Consider the following 17,746-nt stretch of genomic DNA (forward strand, 5'->3'; position numbering starts at 1 on the left):
TTAACTGCCCAGGACAAACAAAAGACCCATGAACAATTATCACAAAACATAAAAAACAACACATTAATAAAACTTTCATTATATTTTGAATAGGTCATTTATGATAATTATTTTAAATTCAGTTTTAATTTTGCAAGCATCCGTTGTGGGAAACATCTTATAGAGTGCAGTACTAAAATGCATTTTTTTAACCACCTTATTAAAATAAAGACTCTGCAACTCTATCAACTTGTGGCCACAACTATATGTACAGTATATAATACATGGTTACTACTTACAAAACAGATAAGCAGACGGTTATCGTTACTCCTAGGGTTCTGAAACACTAAAATGGTCAGATCCCAAGTGCACGTAAATCATTCCACAGAAAAGCTAACATGGAAAAAGATTCAAGCATGTTTTTGAGTTCTTTTAGTTTATGATTGCATGCAGCCATCTTAAACCAAAAGATACACAAAAGCAAACGTACCAAAACATAATGTGGTAATTGTTTATTTCCTGTAGCTTTTAGAAACCATATACAAAGCAACATACCCATCTCTATTCTGAAAGTGTACTCCATTTACAGCCTATCACGTTAAAATTGGTCAAACCCTGCATCAGAAGGCAGTGAAGACAAAGAAACAATGGAGCAAAACTATGAATGACATTGCAAACATCAAAGAGGAATCACCAGTTTAGCCTTTTTTTCACATCCTTTTCAAATACAAACTGACAAGTTGACTAAATGCTTAGTTTTTTTTTTGTTTTTTGTTTTTTTTATAGACTGGTTGATATTTTACGTAAAAGATGAGGAAAAACTTGATCTGATCCTGTATGTCTCCATACTCTTCCTCCAGTAGGTCAGCTTGGACAGTCCTTGTGGTCCTCTTTTGTCCATGAAGGATGCATTTTTGATGTGCAGCCACAGCTGTATAAAATATGGATTTCTCTCATTGTATCCTCCTAATTTGGGCAATATGGGAATGATTAAACTCAATTCTATGAGTATAGAACAACTGAGCAATACAAAAAAAAAAAAAAAAAAGTCAAACAGTGCTGAGGTGCAGCATGAAAAGTAATCTCTGTTATATGTGTAACAGCACGGCAAAGAACAAGGAACATCGAAGGCAGATAGTGACATCCCCTGAATCAGGGTCAGAAACTCAGAAAATGTGCGTCTATCGCTTCGGCAAAAGCTTTTAAGTGCCACGTCACCAATTCAGAAATTTTAGCACCCATTCGATTTTCTGCAGTGAATTAAGGAAGATTACTTTTGCGTCCTATGTAATCCTTCTGAGGGGTAGAGCATCAGCCAGTCATGCCTAACTTTTGAGAATGAGCAATCAGAATTATATTGGATTTATTTTAGTTGGTCACTTTGATAAATGCCAGTGCAGCTGGAAGCGTCCTTGTGCACAGATAGCCCTTCTGACATCATTCATAATCACTGTCAGTCACTGGAGGATAAGGGGATATTAGGTCTCCAGTGTGACAGTGAACTTTATGATCCGTTAACACAGGCATAACCCTGAAAACCAGCACATGAATCGTCAGATCCACTGCACGATTACTCAAAGATTAGTCTGAGTTGGAGAGCATCTCTAATGACCTGTGGATCTGAGAATAGAGAAGCAATGTACGTCAAAGGACTGTGAAATTAATCTACGACCTCAGGGCTTTGTGTTGCCTTGAGAAGCACTTTTGGAAGCTTCCTTTCTCTCACTGTCCCATTTCAGGCATTGCAGCCTACAGTTCGACTGCGAATCTGAGAGATCGGGCTGAGAGCAGGGGTCCAAACAACCAGGGGCTGGCCATGTTTGGAGAGAGACTGCCATGAGCTCCACAGCCATCTCTCAAACCATGAAGGAATTCTGATTTTTCAGTTTGTCAAGTTCTTTGATCTGCTGTCTCAGAAACAGAATCCTGTGTGAAAAGAAAAAAAGATTCAGAAAAGGTCTTTTCATTGTGTAAATTTGTTCATTCTATTCAAATCGGGGTTACAGACCTTTGCTCTCTCAATGTGGCCTGGATTTCACATACTCGCACTAAAGAGCGAAGGTTCTTAAGTTCAGTGCAGATCTCTGACATGTAAAGGGTTCCCATGTTGTGGATATCCTCACGTGACCGTGATGCCTGGGTGACAGGAATTTGAGATGAAGAGGAAGAGAAATTCAATAGCTGGAAAACTGATATCTGATCGTTAGGGGCCAGTTGTTCAAAAAGCTTAATCTGGATCAGAATGATCTGGATTTGGAAATCTCGTGTAATCAGGTAATTAAAAGCTAAACTGGATTGACCAGATACACACTTTTTCATATTACCAAATATGGATTACTCTACAAAGTCCCTAAAGGGATATGGTGTACAAAAAAATAATTATCTATGTTTGCGTGTGTGTGCGTTTGCATTCTCAGAAAATGTTTTGCATTTGTGACCATGGACCACAAAACCAGTCAAAAGTTTCAATTTTGGAAAATGTAGATTTATAGATCATCTGAAAGCTGAATAATTAAGCTTTCCATTGATGTATGGTTTGTTACGATAGGACAATATATGCTAACGACTATATGAAAATCTGGAATCTGAGGGTGCAAAAAAATAAATACATTTCAAAGTATTGAGAAAATAGCCTTTACGTTGTCCAAATGAAGTTCTTCTGCATATTGCGCACCAAAAAATACATTTTGATACATTTACAGTAGGAAATTTCTGAAATATCTTAATGGGACATGATCTTTACTTCATACTTAATATCCTAATGTTTTTGGCATGAAAGAAAAATCAATCATTTTGACCCATAGAATGTATTGTTGGCTATAGTTGTTGACTGGTTTTGTGATCATAGTAGTAGTAGTAAATAACTACTTCTGACTGGCTCATCTTTGATGATTGTGCCAATGTAGTTTACAAACAGTGATTAAAAAAATAAATTAATAAAACACTAAATTAGATAACTTTCTTGTTTGATATTTTGGGCTTTTTGGGGCATTTGGGGATATATAACAAATGTTGCATTTTTGAACCAGTTTTAAAGTTGTATTATATTTTCGTTCCTTGAAATCCACCCTTCTAGTTAGTTCAGTTTAATCTGATTTTTTTAATCAAAGGTATCCAAATCTCACTAAAAACTATTGAATAACACAAACTGATTATTTGACCCAGATTCAGATTTCTGTCGATCAACCAATCTTCAAGATTCTATCTAATCCGATAGTCGAAATCTGATCAGATTACTTTTGAACAACTGGCTCTAGAACATCAATGAACAGCTGAGAGACAAAGGCATGCTCGTACCTGCTTCTCCACATGTTCTGCAGGCCAACCTTGAACATGCTTGATGAGATTTTCATCAAAGTGCAATGCTAGAGAAGGAGTGAAAGTGCTTTGGGTACGAGACGTGCTGCCTGAGGCGGGGACGCTGATGCCCGCACTAACATTAGAGCCCGACAAGCCCTCTTGACTGCTATAAAAAATTAAATGCATAAATAAATAGAATTTTTAAATTAGAACCACTGAAGTGTATGCTTATAATAATAACCATGTATTAAAGTGAAAGTCTACCTAACAATGCAATTTCTGTCACCATATACTCACCCTGATTTATATATATTAAAAAAAAAAAATACATACATATATATACACACACACACACACACATATATATATAATCAAAGTCAAAAGGAAACCAAAATTGCCATCAACATTCTCCAAAATGTATGTGTTTCGTTGCATTTCAACACTGAACAGGTAGATGGTGCTGTGTGACAACATTTGACAGCCAGCTTCAACATTACCAACAGCCAAAAGATGAGTTCCTACTGAGAGATTCGTACATTTGCCTGTGAAGACGGGGATCACTGAATTCCAGAGGTTTGTCAGAGCTGACAGACTGCTGGGAAGTTGATCCTTGTCTTTGAATTGATGCACTGGCCTGAAATTAAAGAACAAAAGCTTAAACATGACCAGAAACGGTCAGCAGAATAACTTTCTAAAATGTGTTGGGACATAAAACATACACAGTGGTCCCAAAAAGTATTTCGACACTTGTGCAACACTTAAATGTGTGAATATTATTGCAACTAAATATCAAACCGATATGACATTTATACTGTACATGGGTGTTTCTTGAACTTTAGAGCCCTTTTTCTAAAGACCAAAATTTGTATCTTAATCTACACAAATCCATTTTAAAAACCCAGAAATTATCGACATATTTTGGGTAGTTGTGTTTACAAATTAGCTTCAGACTATAATTCCATCAAATCAGAGGATATCAAAAGTTTGATTTTAGATTATTTTCTTTGGTTATGCATCTCCTACCTACATTGTGCATGTCACTTTGTGAGTTTGTTATGTTTGTTGTAACCTTTTACAAAGGTTGATGCCTAGTGTTTGTTCAGATTTTAGAAGTCGTACAGTGATTCTAGCCTTGATGTGAACAGATTAATTTACTAAATGAACAAACTTTTTTTTTTTTTTTTTACCAAATTACTTTGGGACCAGCTGGTTGAAAGTAACTACAAAAAAGGACTTAAGAAAACAGGTCAACAAGCTGTAGCATCCTCTGTTTACATATGTCACATGGATTGATATTTTGTTATCTAATGCAATGACATGTCCAAACACTTTGAGGCCACCATAACAGAAGTTTAGGCAATGACAAACTACTAGCTGCTACTGACCTTTGGTTGTGAAGAAAAAGATGCAGAGCTGAGCAGGGGTTTAGAGACAGCATTGGTCTGAGGTGTGCTGACTCTGGGAGACACGTATGACCTCGGTGAAGAGGCATCTGATGCTAATGACATGGGAGACTGACCGGACTGTTGAGCTGTTCATTAGAAAGAGTTATAGAAATTATATATGGAATCTGTTAAATACATTTATTTACAACAAGAAACTATATGTACTAAATCCTACTTAAATTACAACTTAATTAACACCATTTGAAAAAAAAAAATTCAAAATCTTGTAGCTTAACCTATTCAGAATTATTCAAGATGTTTTGTGTCCATTGTCTTGGGCGTGTATAAACATACTTAAAAGTATTATCATATATTGTTGCATAGTTCCTTTACAAAATGTGGATTAGTTGCTCTGCAGCACAACATCAGTTAGGAGAGGTGTGAAGTGACTGGGACTTCAGCCGTACCTTGTGTGGAAAGCTGAGCAGCTTGGGAAAGCAGAGTAGTGACGTTGAAAGCGGACGGTCCGGCAGTGAGAAGCTTATGAAGCATAGACTGTAAGGAAGCTTGTGTGACAGCGGCTGTGAGGACTTGGAGGAAGACAAAGACAGAAAAGGACACACACTGTGTCAAAGCAGTCATACACACTGAAAGCAATCTGAAAAAGGCTCTGTCGGTGAACATCAAGCCTTGTCGGCTTACGATATTTTCACCAAGCGGGGAGATGATGTCACATATTTTGTAAAAAGCAGTTGTCAAAGTGGCAAAACAGTCTGAGCATGTTTTAGCAACCTGGAGGTCTAATTGTATTTCTTACTACAGGTAGATGCATTTGTATAGATTTTTATTAGATCTGTTTTATTAGAACACAAAAACTCATTTCACAGATTGATGATGTCATTTTGGAATGCATTCTAACTAGGGCTGGGATAAACGATTATTTTTTAAACGATTAATCTAGCGATTATTTTTTCGATGCATCGATTAATCTAACGATTGATTTTTCAGACCGGTTTGATTTCGATTATCTCCCCATTAATTGACTACTAACAATTTATACATGTTGATTTACATATCTGAATGAAAAAAACATCAATTCCTTAACATTGCAATATATGTTTATTGCTCTTAAAATTACAAAATAAAAGACTAAGAATGCATTACTTTGCACTTGTATAGAGATAGCATTCAATAAAACCTTGAAAACACATAGCTTACTGAAACAAGCTTACTGAACACATAGGGCCTAGCTTACTGAAAAAAGTTCTTTCAGATGAAAATAACAACAACTTGATGTCTAGCATTCAATAAAAAAGGTCACCCAAAATACTTGTTTAGAGCAATTGAAAGAATACAGTATGTAAATGTAAACTTGGGGGCTTTAAGCTAATACAGAGAGTGCTTTTACAAAAAAAAAAAAAATTAACAGTGGGAGCCAGCAGCCTGTCATGGAGAAAAAAAATCTCCGAATGCTCCACGTGAAACTTTGGCGTTCCGCCCTTTTTCTATCGTGTCTAATGATTTTGGTTAATATGCACAAGGGAGGGAGAGAGCAAGAAGTGCTTGTGTTGTTTGAAGACTGTGAGTGCGCGCGCAGCCGGGGCTCTCTCTCGTACGCGCCCTGTCACTGTCACTCACTGATCAAATAAGGCTTTGACAGCCGCCAAAAAAAAAGATCAATGCAGAAAAACCCCTGGATTGGTTATATAACGTTGGACAGAATGTTGATCCGGCAATCACGTATATTCAGCGCACATAAGGTAAACGTTTTGCAAACGTTTTTTAGAGAAATAAAAACAGGTCGACGAATCGATGCGCATATTTTGCGTCGACGTATTTTTTGCATCGACATCATCGATGACCTCGACGCGTTGTCCCAGCCCTAATTCTAACAATATATAGGTGGATTTTCTGATTTTTATTTTTATATATTATGAGCATAGGCCGATGGTTTTTCTGTTTGGCCGATGTGTCTAAAGTGGTGCATTTATGTATCCCTATTTGTAAGAATATCTTTAAAAAAAAAAAGAAAACTGTTGAAGAATCAAGTATTTAATATATATAATTCATTTTCAAATGATTTATTAATATTTTGGTAAGCATGGAAAACAATTATTTAATCAGTTGTTATGCATGTGTTTTTAATATCATTAAATTAAATAGCATGGTATGTGAACCTGCTTTATATCGGCCACCCTGGTCTCTAGGATAACTGCAGTTTAAAGGGGGAAAAAACAATACTGCATAAACACTAATCTATAGAGCATCTCTGATCAAGAGCAGATTCTACGCTTCCTCCCTAGAACAACAACTGTCCTGAATATGGTAGAGTAATATGGATTTAAAATTGCAGTCTTTATTTGAGCAAATACTGATTCTCAAAATCTCAAGATTGATCATTTACCTTACACACATTAATATACCTAATTGAAAAGATCAAACTGAACTGAAACATTAATTGAATGGAACCGGTAGCTAGTAATGATTAAGAATTGAATTTGGAAAAAATCTGTAACCCGGCCTTACCTCTATATTATTAATGCTTGAATCACATGTGATAAATAGGAAATTAAAACAGAAAAATGACAGTGTGCAAGCAGCATGAAAAGTTAAAAGACTAACAAGATCTGATCTCTTAACTTTAAAGAAATGCACAAAGAAAAGTTTGTTTTAAGAAGAGCAAGATGACAAGAATGATTAGGGTGATTTTGTAGGAGAGTGCATCTGCATCGAAAATAATAACAAATAAAAAGCACAGGTTGTATTCCCAAATGTACATTTACAAGCACATGTTGTATTACAAATGTACATGTAAGTTACTTATAATCTATATATTCTAATTGTTTGACCACTATTAAAAAAAAAAGGTTTTAATCCACTTTAAAGTCCAGATAAAAATTAATGCAATTTACTATATGTGATGCGATCTGGGAAAACCCATCGGATGTCACGGTCAGATGTATTCAGGAAATTCAAAAAATAGGTTGTATGTCAATTTATTTGTCAAAATTAGGGTTTCATTCAATTATTATTCTATAACATCTTGTCTATCATCTCTGAAAATATATTGGCAAAATTCACTTGTTTAGTGCAGAAAAAGAGTGTTTTATTGCAGCAAGCAGAAAAGACTGTCTTTCTCTCATGTTAAGAACAAGCTGTTCTTAAAACAGTTAACAAACATTTATCAAAATAAATCACTTAACATATAATAAAGGTGAATCGATGCACATTTCCCACCAGTCCTGTGTAAACTACGGCACACAAAGATTTATTTTATTTATTTAAATATCGTGAAATGGCAGAGTGCAAGAAAACAAATCTCACTTTAAACACACTTTTCTCAAAAATTCCACTCCAGAAAATCATAGCTATCAGCCAACTTCAGATAACCATAACTTTTGTTACGTTCAAGCTATGGACAAAATTAAAGGAAAGGGTTTGAACTCAGCTTTCATATGGTATCAAAACATAATAAAGGTAAAATTTCACCCTGTGTTGGGTTTTCCTAGATCCCATCACATATTTATTAAATTTGGACAATGAAAATGTATTGGAGCTCTTAATTCTGAATTCTTAAAGTGCACCAGATTGATTCATTTAACTTGTAAATGTACTGACTATATGGTGTACCCCCTATAGTCTCACAAAATCCTTTGGGAATCACTGCGCAGCCATTACCTTCATTAATTTTGCCCATGTCTACATTGCCGTGGTTCATCTGCAGGGTGGCCTGGAGCGCAGGCAGCAGTTGTCGGAGGAGTGCTGGGTCCTGAAGCAGAGTGGAGGTTGAAGCTTGCAGGGCTGGGGACACAGGCACTGTGGAGGACGAGGAGGAGCTGGATGTGCTGGAGGGGTTTATGGACAAAGGCTGAGAATAACCAGTGTTTGATAATGGCTTCTCCACTAAAGTAGATTCTGGGAGAATCAAAGGGATTGTGGAAAAACAAGACAAATGTGTTAAGAACCACTGAAACCATCAGTGAACTTCTACCAACGTAATACCACTTACAAATGCGTTTCGGCTACCTACTTGTACTACTGAGGGCACTTGTGGCACTGGCCTGCATCGCCTCTTGTCTGTAGTCTCTGTCTTTGGGAAAGCTGTTAACCACAGTCTTGGCACCTTCTCTCTGCCTTTGTTCTCTGTTCAGACAGGAGGTCTGGTGTCAGTGCATGGTTTGAAGAAGAGAGGCAGCTACAGGGGATATAAAGAAACTCACCTCTCCAACCATTCTTTAGGTTTCTCCCACTGAGAGACCTCTGTTCTACAGTTATAGTAGTACTTCTTGCCAGACGAACTGATATGCTCTGACCAATCATCTGCTGGCTCGCGAGGCTGGAAGAGACAGGAAATTTGTAGGCACATCAAGAAAGAAAGACAAGGGAAATTTGTCATTTGGGAGAACATTTGGCATAGGGATAAGTCAGGATGATTTATGTGTGTGTGTTTTTTTTTAGCAACAGTCCTTTAAATATCCCAGTATAGCAGGGCTGTGCCATATGAAACAAAAAACCCATCACGGTTTCTTTGATAAATTTTGCGATTTCGATTTCACAGACATGCTTTAAAGTCATAAAATCATTCAGTATGAATTTGAAACAAATTTTCCAAAAGATCAACATTTACAGCTTTATCAAAAAGGTGTAACATGTCTCTAGAACAGACTTAAGGCAAAATAATCGCTAAGTAAAGGTGTGACAAAATGTCTAAACTAGTCAAATTTGTTTTTTTTTTTGCCATGCATTGGTCATAGAGCTAATTGTAGCAGTGCCTCAGGTGCTGAAATAGGATTATTGTGGCAGGTTCACACGTACTCTGTCTGCAGTGCATATACATTATGTGTATGCGGTGCAGAAGCAGCATGGACTTATTTTTCTTTCGTACAGGACACGTTTGCAGTCCACTCCTGATCCGCGACTGTTTACCACAAACAAAATTCATCCATTATTTTGATCTCAAATACAAAACGTTGTTTCTGAAAATGCTTTTTCAGCATTGTGATTCTATTTTATCACAGTACAGTAGGGCTGGGCGATAAATAGATTTTATCGATTAACTCGAATGTGTAGTTTACATCGATTTATTTGAATGAAAATCGGTTTTCTTGCACAACTCTCGCGTCTGGTGTAGACACGGTTAGACAGTGTCTGCTTTATTTACAAATAATTAATATACTTTTTTTTTTTAAGAAAAATCTAAACCAGCGGCATTACAAGATGGAAATATAGATTAGAAGATATATCTACACTTGCTCAGTCCTACATCCATGACACGGACTCACTCCATTTTAATCTGAACAGCTCTTAACACCGAGTGTGCACTTGGATGGTTAGATGCATGATGGGCTAGTATATATATATATATATATATATATATATATATATATATATATATATATATATATAAATATATATATATACATATATATATATATACATATATATATATATATATATACATACACACACACACACACACATACATATAAACTTAAGGTCTTTCCAGCATTAAGGTAATCCTGCTTTTTTATCATCTTGTCTCAGTTACAAATTTGAATGGTAAATGATAAAGAATGATAGCCTTTTGTATTGCATTGTATATCAGGGATGACAGATTGATAAAAAGACATGCTATTTATGATAGATGCTAGATGTAACTTTTGATACTTTGCGGTAAAAGTGGCTCTCTGACTCTGCCCTATCAGTGTGGCTACCATGAAAAAAAAAAAATAGTGAAGGTTTCTGACAGTCTTACAAACTGTATCTAGCATGATAAGAATGTTATGTAACATTTTCACTGTTTACAATGGCAGGGCCTGCGATCTTAGCTTTTTGGCTTGCTGTTTCTGATTGCACTTTAAGCCCAAGGGGGAAATCCAAATCAAATCCCAGAAGGTAAAATCAAAACAAAATAGTTAAAACTTGTTTTGAACGATTTCTTTGTCATCTGAATATTGATTACGATTTTAACCGTAAATCAGATTTTTTGGCCACGTCGCCCAGCCCTAGAGTAAAATAAAATCTTTCATTGACATATTCACGTTTAAACTCAATAAATATAACTTTGTTTTCCTAACTCCACGAGTGCCATCTATTATTGCCTTGTTTATCTAAAAGTGCACTTTTCTTTGTTTTAAATCTAGCCAAAAAGCCAAGTGTAGACTGTGAAACAGTAGTCATTAATTATATGCATTTATTGTGTTATTACTACATTTCCGTGTCAACCTATGTTTTTTTTTTCTGAAAAACATTTGCTGTCAATTTATTTCAGCGTGCGCAGCACATTAGAAATGGACTGCATGCTGAAACATCGCTGCATGACTGCTGCAGACGCATCACTTCTGGAGCGCACTGCTGGACCGCAACCACATGCAGTGTGAACGCTCTGAGCCTTTAACATGGGCAAGGAAAAAATATGCACCGCATACGCACCACAGATGGAGTGTGTGAACCTGGCGTTAAGTCTGTATGCCCGGTCTATTCTGTTCTGGCGCTCCATTTAGGCGTGCTGCATTCTGATTGGTTCGGATAGTGTACTGCGGGAGGTCGGGGCCACAGAAAATAGTGTTATAAAGTGATTTAGAAATCGCACACGCTGACACGCACAAATCATTTTTATTTTTTTTGTGACTATTTCGATTAATCACAGAGCCCTCCAGTATAGTCAATTCAACATTACAGTTGGATCTCACTGTTTACCAAGTTCTGAGAAATATTTGTAAATTGTTTGAATACCCCTTGTTTTATTTACAGAACTCTGCTATGAATAAATATATTGATGCAATTCTGAAAATAAACTAAAATATATACCACAGTAACATTTTGTTAACATATTTTGATGAGGGTATCTCACGAAACCTCATTTGGATGCACATGATGCATGAGTTTGGATGAGTTTTACCAACAAAAGCAGGGCTGCAACAGTTAATCGATAAAAACAGTAATAATCATTCAAATTATCAACACGCGCTGTTCACAGAAAACATCCATGTACAACTATACTGTACATTGCATATCTTTTCAGCAACATTACAGACCAAAGGTAATTAAAAATGGAATAAAAGCATTATATCTTTAAAACATGTTATCCTCAGCGGATAACTTAATTGTTATGGTTATAACTACATATGTAAATGTTCAAAAGTATTTCCATCTTTGTTTTCATTCTGTATAAAGGTTTGTCCTGACAGAAAGCATGTCAAACTGAAAGAGTGCAAAAGACAGGAGCACACCAATTCTAACAAAAATGTTAAAGCAGGCTTTATGTAATTTTATTGCCAATGTGTTCACAGCTTATAACCAAATAAAAAAACAAAACCTTCCCTGAATTCCTAGGTAATCGATGAGTAAGTTAAGAACTCGGGATATATTTTCAGGAAGACCTATAACAATTGCCTAATACAATGTTCAGGATAATGCTGAAAGAGCCCTTCTGTACTGTATTGTAATGTGAATGTGTCATGCGAAGAAACACTGTCAGATATACTCCATCTCAAATATATATATATATATATATTTTTTTTTTTTACCATAAACCAATCATGAGAGAGAGCGAGTCTGCAATACCCGGAAAAGTGGTTGTTAATCACAACGGTTGTTATCGGAGAATAACGCCACAAAATGTTGCAAATATCTAATTGCACAGGCTTCCTTAAATTCCATAACACATTCTAGTTCTTCAGACAACCCACTGACTAATAAACTTACCATCTCTGAAGTTCTGTGTGGATGAGGGTGAGAACTGGATGCATGATGGGAGTTTTCTTGTGGAGAAGGACTGACACCTGAAACATAAATAAGAAGATCAGAAACAAACCACTAATCATGTGAAAGCCTGAAGACTTTTACCGAACATAATTCACTGAAACAAGACAGTACTCTAGGCTTCCATTTAACACTATGGACAGCTAGTTTATAGGGTTGAGCGTACAGTCCTGTGGCTGAACGGTGGAAACATGGCCTCATGACAGGATGAGATTCTGTTTCCACTGACGTCCAAATTGTGTGACCCACATACTACTTTTTAGGCTTGTGTTTTTTTTTTATTTTTGTCCATTTGAGAAAAAAAAGAGGTTAACTCTTACTATAATATTTTCATGCCAAATAAAAATTTCAGTCTACACCAAGACTGAAATTCACCAGAGATCTGAAAATAACAATTAAAAGTAAGGTCTAAACATGCAACACAACCTATCAGAGAAAAGACCAATGCTAAGAGGGCTCTGACGAGTTAAAATGAAAAGATAAATAATACGATGCACCTGCTGCAGCCTCATGGCTGTGGTAATAACCGGAAATAAGACAGCATGAAGGAAGTACAAGAGGGTATCCTGTGTTTTAATGCTGCTTTATTTACTAAAATCTAGCAATTAAATCTGTTCCATAAAAACATTTAAAGACTATTATCAATATCAGTCAATTTTATTAGCCTTATTGTATAATCCTTTAGCCTTTTATATAATCCTACAACTTCCAAATGGTGTTTTGGTTTATAACACGTCAAATTTCAAAAGTAATTACATTAATAACACAGAATTCTAAAATGCAAGACCGCAAACTAGAGATTCATCAAACCATGTATTATGTCAGTTATCGGCAGATTTTAACATGGTTATGCAAAGGTAGCAAATCTCAAAATTAATATCCATTTCGCATATACTGGTTTAGATAATACTACAACTAAAATAATTGACTTGTAGTATTTAAAATTAAAAGTTAACTGAGACAAAATACCTTAGAATATAATTAACATTATAATAATATTAATAGCAATAACAACAAGACAAAAAATACTGGATTATAGGAATCAGGCAGAATGTTGCTATTTTAATATTGATGTAACCCTAGCAATAAATGAAATAAACCAATATTAAAACACAGACCTGTAAACCAAACCATACCAACTAAACACATATGCATAAAGCATCAATACAAACAGTTCTATCAAACTCAGAATTGCTTGTTACAGTTCCAGATTGTGACTAAACTAATTTTAGCGTCATCAGAAATGCAGGTTCATTGCAATAAAATTAATAACAGTTACGCTTTAATAGCAGTGCTGAGATGACTTTTTCACAATGTGTATCATCACCTACAGTAATCTGAGTTACTGATAACGCCTAAACAAAAGCATAAACTAAATTTAGTTCAAAAATAAAAGTTTTAACACACATAACAAGCACCAAGTTGTGAAATGTTTCTGCCAGTGGGTGCTGTTTACGGTCTCATAATATTACTCACTGATATCTACCTCCAAACCCCTGGCCAGTGCACTCTTAATTATAATGTCCAGCTTAACCACATCTAAATATATATTTATATACTATCATGTATAATTATTTACCACTGTTAATAATGTTTCCCCTTATAAGGATTTTGGGGTTCTGAGGTATTAAGGACCATATCATACAACCATAAAACTTTAACCATGTGCATGTGGAACCTCTCCTCACTCGAGTTCTTACCGCTGTCCCTCTCACGGGTCCGGTGAACGTGGAGTGCTTTCGTTTGGCTGTGCCCTGTTCCGTCACTGTGCTTGTTGTCTGGACTGTCTGATCGCCGCAGCATTTTAGCTGGTGGTGTGGAGTCTGCCGAATCTCGCATCTTGTCATGGCGATGGTCATTTGACGAGTGACTCTTTGACTGATATTTGACAGACTGCAAAAAACAATATACGAGAGAAGGACTGCAAAGACCACAGAGCGTGAAGTTTTATTCTGGCTGAGAAAAGCAGGCTCAAATAAATGTAATATTATTCACTAATCACTAAATGTAATTTTCTAAGTTACTGTACTACAAATGCCATGAAAGAACACCTGGTGCTTTAAAAAAAAAACAAATAGTATGTGTTAATTAAAACTAGATAGGGAGCTAGTTGATCTGCACACTTATTGGTGTTTGTTTAACTCATTAAGTCACTTCGCTATAAAATGTAATACTAGATCTTATAAGGCCTAACAGTAAATGAAAACGATGTGCTATTACAGTTTCTATTTGTTGTGAATCCATTAATTAGGATAGCTAACTACAAAACAAGACGAGAGCTCTCTAGTCACACCATTATCTCTATATGAGCTACTATTTTAGTTTATTGTAGAACAATTTGCTAAAAACAAATTACTGACCTATATTACCTACAAAATGTGACACGTAATGTATATCACAGATTAAGTTAGCAAACAGGAACTAGGCCTGTGAGCACTAGTGTTATGCTAAAACCGGTTAACGTTAATCCAATTTTGACACTATTTCGGCTTTTCTCCCAAATATGTATCTACTTTCAACGATAAAATACTTCTCTGTGTACCTGGTAGGCTTGAGGATCTCTTCGCTCATTACACCTGTGAAAGACAAAAAAAGTTAATATAGTCAGAAACGCGAAGCTGCTAGCCAGCTACAATGCTAACGTAGAGAAATGAAAACAACTCGCTATTAGAGGGGGAAAAACTACTTTGAAACAATTTCTTCGAACATAATATGCACTTCGTTTAGGCTTTAAGCGATTAACGTTAGCTGAAGGGTGAAAACTGGAGGTAAATGTGTGATTACCCATCATTGAGTCTGGATGGATTCGTTGCATGCATTACCATTAATGCTGCAATGATGTGGAAGTGAAGTGTTACTACTACTGAAGCAGTTCTGCTGCACTACAGCTCTCTTTGGTGGTACTGCCTGCAAACACACACTACAATATCGGTAAAGTAAACTCTGCTGCAGTGCTGCTTCGCTATTCGGGAAAGAGCTGACGGTCCATCGCTTCGTTTTGCTCGTGACTGCGCCCCGCGAGTGCACGAGCAGAGTCTAGTGCTCGCGATCAGACGTGCACGAGCAGACTACTGCAACCTGCGCTCGTGCACCTTTTCCTTTGCTACTCACGAAGCGACAGTATTTTGACATTATTTTCATTCATTACACACAGACTGGTATATTACAAATGTTTATTTATTTTAATTTTGATGATTCTAACTGACAACTAAGGAAAATCCCTAATTCAATATCTCAGAAAATTTGAATATTACTTAAGAAGGATTTTTAGAAATCTTGGCCAACTTAAAAGTATGAACATGAGCATTTACAGCATTCAATACTTAGTTGGGGCTCCTTTTGCCTGAATTACTGCAGCAATGCAGTGTGGCACTGTCTGTGGCACTGCTCAGGTTTAATGAGAGCCCAGGTTGCTCTGATAGTGGCCTTTAGCTCTTCTGCATTGTTGGGTCTGGCATATCGCATCTGCCTCTTCACAATACCCCATAGATTTTCTATGGGGCTAAGGTCAGGCGAGTTTGCTGGCCAATTAAGAACAGGGATACCATGGTCATTAAACCAGGTACTGGAAGCTTTGGCACTGTGTGCAGGTGCCAAGTCCTGTTGGAAAATGAAATCTGCATCTCCATAAAGTTGGTCAGCAGCAGGACACATGAAGTGCTCTAAAACTTCAGAAAACACAGTGGACCAACACCAGTAGATGACCCAAACCATCACAGACTGTGGAAACTTTACACTGGTCCAATTAGTTATATAAATCAACTTTTTGATGATATTCTAATTATATGACCAGCACCTGTAAATGTGCAAAACTTGTTTAACTGAAGCTACAAGATCTTAAATTAATGTATAGAAGTAAAAATCCTATTCAACTAGGTAACGTTCAGCAGATCTCTGTGTATTTCAGTTTCTCCATAGGCTAAAAGGTTAAAAAGTGTCAAAATAGATTATATATGCATAATGTGTATACAGTGTATATGTAATGTAGTTTAGGACTTCATAATGAAAGTAAATTTGACTACGCTCTTCTGACACAACAGAGCTAAAAATGATAATTTTATATCAGTATCCTCTAAACCACTAGATGGCACCAGACCCACCTCACCTCTTTTCTAAATATCTGTGGCTGACTGGTCCTTGAAGCGATCGAGGGCATCGGCCCAATTCTGGTTGTGCGTTTCAGTTTTGTGGCTCAAAATTTCTGCTAAATTAACGTGTTACTTTAATATTTCTAAACTCCCTCATAAATTGCCCAAATTCCACCAGCAAGCTCTATTAGCCTGGAAAATTTGCTAAGCTACTCACACAATTTCTCTCCTCACACTTCTTTCATTTGGATTACCAATATAATTGCAAATAAATCTTTATTTTTAAGGAATTTGCTTAACTAGGATATTAATCACCTTATGAATATGTTTTTATAGTTTTCCTGTTTCCACAATTTTCCTGTCCAATTTATGGAACTGAATTCTGTTATAAAAGACTCTAACCTTGTTCAACTTGTTAAAAGCATAGGTTAAAAGTTATGTTTACTCTATGACAAAATCTAAACAAACATCAAACAGTGTTGACAGGGGCGTCGGACTGGGGGGGTAAAGGGTACCGAGTACCCAGGGCCCGAGGCAGGGGGGGGGCCCTTAGAAGTCAGTTTTCTATACATACATATACATGCACTAACATTTGTATAGCATTTATGTACAACTAAAAAAGTTCCTGTGCAAAACTAAACTTGTAGTTAGGCGCTGGTTTGGTATAAAAAAGTCATTTTCATGCTGTGCAGGGCCCCACACCCCTCTCGAATCAATGCAAATGGTACGACCCGCAGGTCAGGTGCTTCTGCTGCGGACCCGCGGTGATTGAATCAGTTGATGAGACAGGAGCTGGACTGAGCCGTGAAGAGTCATGTCTCTCCTTAAGAAAGGAATATCAGGGGCTCAAAAACGAAAAGAGAAGCAGAATAAAGAGAGAAGGGCAAATGAGGGCAAGCAGTTGCTCACAAATTTTTTTGAAAAGAGAGGTGAGCTCCAAATGCATCATCAAGCATTGACATTGTTTTAACATAAATATCTACTCCCGGTAGAATAGCATACATTTATGTTTGCATTTATGAATAATATACCAATACTTTACAGTATCACACCCTTCATAGCGAGCAAACAATGTTTCTGATTATTACATGGCTTGGCTGAATTCCAATGTAGAATGCGGTCTGTTATTTCTTGATAACAGACCGCTGCGAAGTATAACAGACCGTTGCCATGAAAAACAGCGCGTTGCTATGGACGCGGAACGGACTATTTTCTTTGGCGGAAGCAATA

The 17,746-nt window shown here is 36.5% G+C and overlaps 1 protein-coding gene across 4 annotated transcripts; it reads right to left on the bottom strand.

The window, feature by feature from the left end:
- Positions 1-476: 476 nt before the first annotated feature.
- wacb (WW domain containing adaptor with coiled-coil b) lies at positions 477-15,480 on the bottom strand. Of its 4 annotated transcripts, none has more exons than XM_059502288.1 (13): positions 15,213-15,480; positions 14,971-15,004; positions 14,129-14,321; positions 12,372-12,448; positions 8,885-9,000; positions 8,695-8,807; positions 8,343-8,579; positions 5,132-5,254; positions 4,665-4,810; positions 3,816-3,913; positions 3,277-3,442; positions 1,988-2,115; positions 477-1,905 (listed from the first exon to the last, which is right to left on the bottom strand). In XM_059502288.1, exons 1-13 carry the CDS (start codon positions 15,251-15,253, stop codon positions 1,836-1,838), a joined length of 1,542 nt encoding a protein of 513 aa, XP_059358271.1. In that variant the 5' UTR covers positions 15,254-15,480; the 3' UTR covers positions 477-1,835. The 4 variants fall into 4 exon arrangements, with proteins under 4 accessions (XP_059358271.1, XP_059358270.1, XP_059358273.1 ...); XM_059502287.1 differs by having other exon boundaries at positions 3,277-3,445; positions 15,213-15,479; XM_059502290.1 differs by having other exon boundaries at positions 3,277-3,445; positions 15,251-15,478.
- Between the last annotated feature and the right edge of the window lie 2,266 nt (positions 15,481-17,746).

The sequence above is a fragment of the Carassius carassius genome, chromosome 20, assembly GCF_963082965.1.
Source record: "Carassius carassius chromosome 20, fCarCar2.1, whole genome shotgun sequence".
In the NCBI taxonomy this organism is placed as follows: domain Eukaryota; kingdom Metazoa; phylum Chordata; class Actinopteri; order Cypriniformes; family Cyprinidae; genus Carassius; species Carassius carassius.

What these genes read in the sequence shown, in the direction of transcription:
- wacb (XM_059502287.1), bottom strand. Translation starts at nt 15,253, where the DNA reads ATGGTAATGCATGCAACGAATCCATCCAGACTCAATGATGG. An exon ending in GAGATCCTCAAGCCTACCAG is followed by an intron (nt 14,322 to 14,970) that starts GTACACAGAGAA and finishes TGTTTTTTGCAG; the next exon opens with TCTGTCAAATATCAGTCAAA. An exon ending in CCCCGTCTTCACAGGCAAAT is followed by an intron (nt 3,446 to 3,815) that starts GTACGAATCTCT and finishes AATTTTTTATAG; the next exon opens with CAGTCAAGAGGGCTTGTCGG.